This window comes from Bison bison, unplaced genomic scaffold, assembly GCF_000754665.1.
Source record: "Bison bison bison isolate TAMUID 2011002044 unplaced genomic scaffold, Bison_UMD1.0 scf7180017864492, whole genome shotgun sequence".
In the NCBI taxonomy this organism is placed as follows: Eukaryota; Metazoa; Chordata; class Mammalia; order Artiodactyla; family Bovidae; genus Bison; species Bison bison.
In genome coordinates this window covers 2,105,742-2,109,747 of record NW_011495051.1, presented here as the reverse complement: position 1 = coordinate 2,109,747, position 4,006 = coordinate 2,105,742, and the positions used below count along the sequence as shown (strand labels likewise).

Sequence of the window (4,006 nt, the reverse complement as noted above, 5' to 3'; positions counted from 1 at the left end):
GTCCCGTGGGACAGCGATTGGGGGTGGGGCAGCTGGGTTGGAGGGCAAGGCCAGAGCTGGGTGTGGAGACCCTCTGGTGCTGGGGGCTGGTCCTCTGTTCAGCGGGGTCCTGTCCTGAGAGAAGGAGCTGATCCCGGAAACAGAAGGGGGCGTGTCACCCAGGGAAGCCACCCCTCGGGGTGGGGACCAGAGCCTATCAGTGGTTCCCTGGGCAGGAGTCAGCCCTCAGGGCCAGCAGGCTCGGGGTACCTAGTGTGAGTGATCTGAGGTGACCAGGGTGGGGACTGTGGCTCCACCTGTGGGGGCCCCGTGAAGGAGGGGTCATGTTGGCCTGTGCTGGGAGGTGTGCAAGTGAAAGGTGCAGTCATGGACGAGTTGGTTACTGTCTCTAAGGACTTGCTACTCTCGGAGGACACTGTCCTTTCTCAGGCAGCTTCAAAGTAAAAGCTGAGGTTAACATGCTGAGCTCCTCCTGGGTGACCCACACGTGGTGCTTCCTTCTACAAAGCTCCCTCTGGCTGCAGGCCTGGACCGCCTGAGCTGCAGGGATGCCTAGGATTCCAGCACGCCCCCCATGGGAAACTTTACCCCTCACTTCCTGGGGACTAGCCTTCGAGGTCCTGTGTCCCGGCACCACTGACCAGGGTTTTTCTCATCCGCAGACGGGAGGTGTTGGCAGCTTTGACATCGCAGGCCTGCTGAACAACCCGAGCTTCATGAGCATGGTAATGGCCTCACCTGCCCCCGCTGCCCCTGCCTACGGTCAGAACAGCCACAGACGTCCCAGGGAGGGGGTACCTGCAGCACCCTCTGTCAGACTCCTCAATGTCAAGCACAGGGAGCAGACTGAGCCCACCTCTCCCAGCCCTGCACCCCATGCTGAGCCCCTTCTCAGTGTGAACACGATTACTACAGATGACTACACCTGCTCCCTGAGGTGCAGATGAGACTCGGCAGGGCGTGGGGGCCCCAGAGAAAGGCCACCTTCTGTGCAGAGGTGCGTGTTCTGCACAGGGCGTTCCCCGGGAGCAGGCGCCTGGCGTGTCCACATGCCTGTGCAGTTCCAGGTGGTCTTGCTGGTCCTCAGGGCTCACTGCTGGCTCCAGGGGCCCCAGGGTCTCAGACCATCAGGAAGAGGAGCCCCAGCTGCCAGAGAAATGTCTGTCCTGATGAGATGTGTCCGGCCTCCCATGTTGTAGCTGGGCCTCTGCTCTCATCCAGGGACAGATGGCCACAAGGCAGGAGGACACCCAGCCAGGGAACGCAGCTGGCAGTGGCCACTCCTTTGGCCTCGTCCATTGGGGTCAATGGTCACAGCCCCCCGAGGCTTTGTGCAGTGCTGTTAGTACCCAGCCATGCCTGGTGCTCGCACGACTGTGACCTGAGACAGCCACAAAGGGTGGTGGACGGTCCACGGCCAGGTGGTAGCGCTGTCTTGCCCTTTTTGGAAAGAGCCACAACCTGGAAGTCACCTCCCTGACCTCTGCTCATGTTTGTCTTAAAATTGGCCCAGAGGAGATCGTCCCAACTTGGCAGGGGAGGGGATCAGTGCAGGGGAGATAACAGGTGTCATCGTTTATCCACAGAGGAGAACTGGGACCAACTATTCTGGGGCGTCCCCATCTGGGGTGGTGACGAGGTGCCTGGAATCTCCTAAGATGAGAGTCCAGACAGGATGAAAGTAGGGAAGCGGGGGAGGGTTGCAGCGCATTATGGGTGGTGAGGCCTGGGGAAGAGGCAGGCAGGCGCTCCGGGTGCTAGACTGGAGGCCCATGGTGCTCACAGGGTAACCTTGTCAGTGGCAGGATGTGTTGGGGAGCCTGCCCCATCTGACAGGTCTGTTCTCTTCTTCAGGCATCAAACCTGATGAACAATCCCCAGGTTCAGCAGCTGTAAGTGACCACTGTTCTCCTTTGGGTCTTTCTGAAATATTTCTTTGGCTGTGGTTTTAGTTGCAGCACTCGGGATCTGCATCACGGTGTGTGGACTCTCAGTCGTTCCACTCGAGCTCAGTAGTTGCAGTGCGTGAGCTCAGTTGCTCCCTGGCATGTGGGATCTTACTTCCTCAGCAGGGATTGAACCTGCATCTCCTGGATTGCAAGGCAAATTCTTAGCTACTGGACCACTAGGGAAGTCCTTTCTTCTTTGGACCTTGTGGTTAAAAATTATTGTGGTAAAAGATGCATACAGTTTCCTATTTTAGCCATCTTAAGGTCTATAGTTCCATGGCATTAAGTACGCTTATAATGTCCTGTAGCTGGTCACTACAATCTAATTCCAGAACGTCCATCACCCCAAAATGAAGCCCCACCCCATGAGTGTGGTCTCCCAGCTCCTGACTACCAGTCACCCGTCTGTTGATCGGCCTGACAGTGTTTCACATCAGTGGACTCAGACATTCTATGGTCTTTTGTGTCACTGGCATGGCCTAGTGTCCCTGGAGGGCAGCACTGCCCCACTGAGAATCACTGTTTTTGAGTAAAAAATGGATGTTCCTGGGAAAGTTGGTGAAACTGACAGGTTGCAGTCAGAAGGGTGGGCTCAGGGGGAGTTGGGTCCCAGGGGACATCTCTTGCCAGCAGAGGGGAAGGGTTAAGCAGGGCCGCAGGGGGAAAAGGGGACTGAGCCGTCTTCAAGTCCAGGACTCTCTTTGCAGCATGTCTGGCATGATTTCGGGCGGCCACAACCCCCTGGGGACTCCCGGCACCAGCCCCTCGCAGAATGACCTGGCCAGTCTCATCCAGGCGTGAGTGGACCTGCCAGGCAGGGTTCCCGGGTTGGGTAGGGTCCAGGGTCCCCGGGTGCTCTGTGGGGCCTCATTCTCCAGGGAGTGGTCCCCCTGCCCTCCAGGGGCATGTCAGGTGGGGAGAGGTGGCTGGGTAGGTGCCTTGGACCTGGCTGAGCCCAGGCATGCCTCCCCTGCCCCCACCTGCAGGGGCCAGCAGTTTGCTCAGCAAATGCAGCAACAGAACCCAGAGTTGATAGAGCAGCTCCGCAGTCAGATCAGGAGTCGGACTCCCAGTGCCAGCAACGACGACCAGCAGGAGTGACCGCCCCGTGAGTCCCCGGGGCTGGGGGGCACCTTGGGCCCTCAGGTCTCTTGCCAGGTGGTCCCACTCAGATGTTTCTCCCTCCAGCCTGCCCAGCGCCATCGGGTCCTTCCCGGCCAACAGGAAGCCTTCTTGACCTTTTCCGTCTCTTTCCATTGGATCGCCCACGAGAGAAAAAGAACTTGGACCTGCATGTTAAGCCAGATTTTTATGATGTTTACTTTTACCTCCTCCCCTCCCTCCCTTTTTGTACTCTCTCACGGCCCCCAGATCCTTCTTGAAACAGAGCCAGCAAGCTGTGAGTGCAGACCAGCACCCATCTCCCTCCTGGCCCCCTGCCCTGAAGACCTGGTCACTAAAGTATTTTCTAGAACATTCTGAGGTGGGGGTGGTCTTCTCACCGCTCTCCAAGAAGTGGCCCATGGGGTGCCGTGGCCCCGAAGCCCCTTCAGCCCCTGCCTGCCCCCCCAGTCTGTCTGCAGGGCCTCCCAGCCCCCAAGAAGCCGCTTTCTGAGTTGACTATGGCCTCCCTGGCCACCCCTGCTCGAACGAGCTCACTCTCAGCCAGCCTGGCCCAGCAGACCCGTGTTTTCACACAAGGAACTCCAGTTGCAAGTGCCCCGGAGGCAGTTTCTGCGTCCAGCGGGGGCTGAAGCAGACGTCTTGGATGCACACGACCCATTTCTGGGACTTGAATTCCAGTCCAGTGCTCGGATGGACTCGGGTCTGATCGCCATGCTTTTCTCAGTACTTAAAACCGACAGACTGCGAGGGGCCCTCTCGACCTTTGAGCTGGCTCCTGAGCCTGTCCCAGCCTGGCTGTGTATCCCAGCCACTGTCCTCTGTCCACAGGTGGTCCTGCTGGCCTGGCTTGCCTGCATCCTCAGCGGGCTCTCCTCCCACTTGGGGGTCGGGGCTACAGGGGTCCCTGATGGCCACCTGCCTGGGCCTGAGAT

General features: G+C 58.7%; 1 protein-coding gene across 1 annotated transcript in view; it reads left to right on the top strand.

The window, feature by feature from the left end:
* The window catches only part of SGTA (small glutamine-rich tetratricopeptide repeat (TPR)-containing, alpha), a 14,361-nt gene extending 10,355 nt beyond the window's left edge, over window positions 1–4,006 (top strand). The window contains exons 8-13 of the mRNA XM_010863629.1: window positions 1–5; window positions 663–725; window positions 1,855–1,892; window positions 2,657–2,746; window positions 2,936–3,057; window positions 3,138–4,006. Of these exons, the coding sequence (XP_010861931.1) occupies window positions 1–5; window positions 663–725; window positions 1,855–1,892; window positions 2,657–2,746; window positions 2,936–3,050 (311 nt within the window). The 3' untranslated portion in view covers window positions 3,051–3,057; window positions 3,138–4,006. The remainder of the gene's footprint in view (window positions 6–662; window positions 726–1,854; window positions 1,893–2,656; window positions 2,747–2,935; window positions 3,058–3,137) is intronic.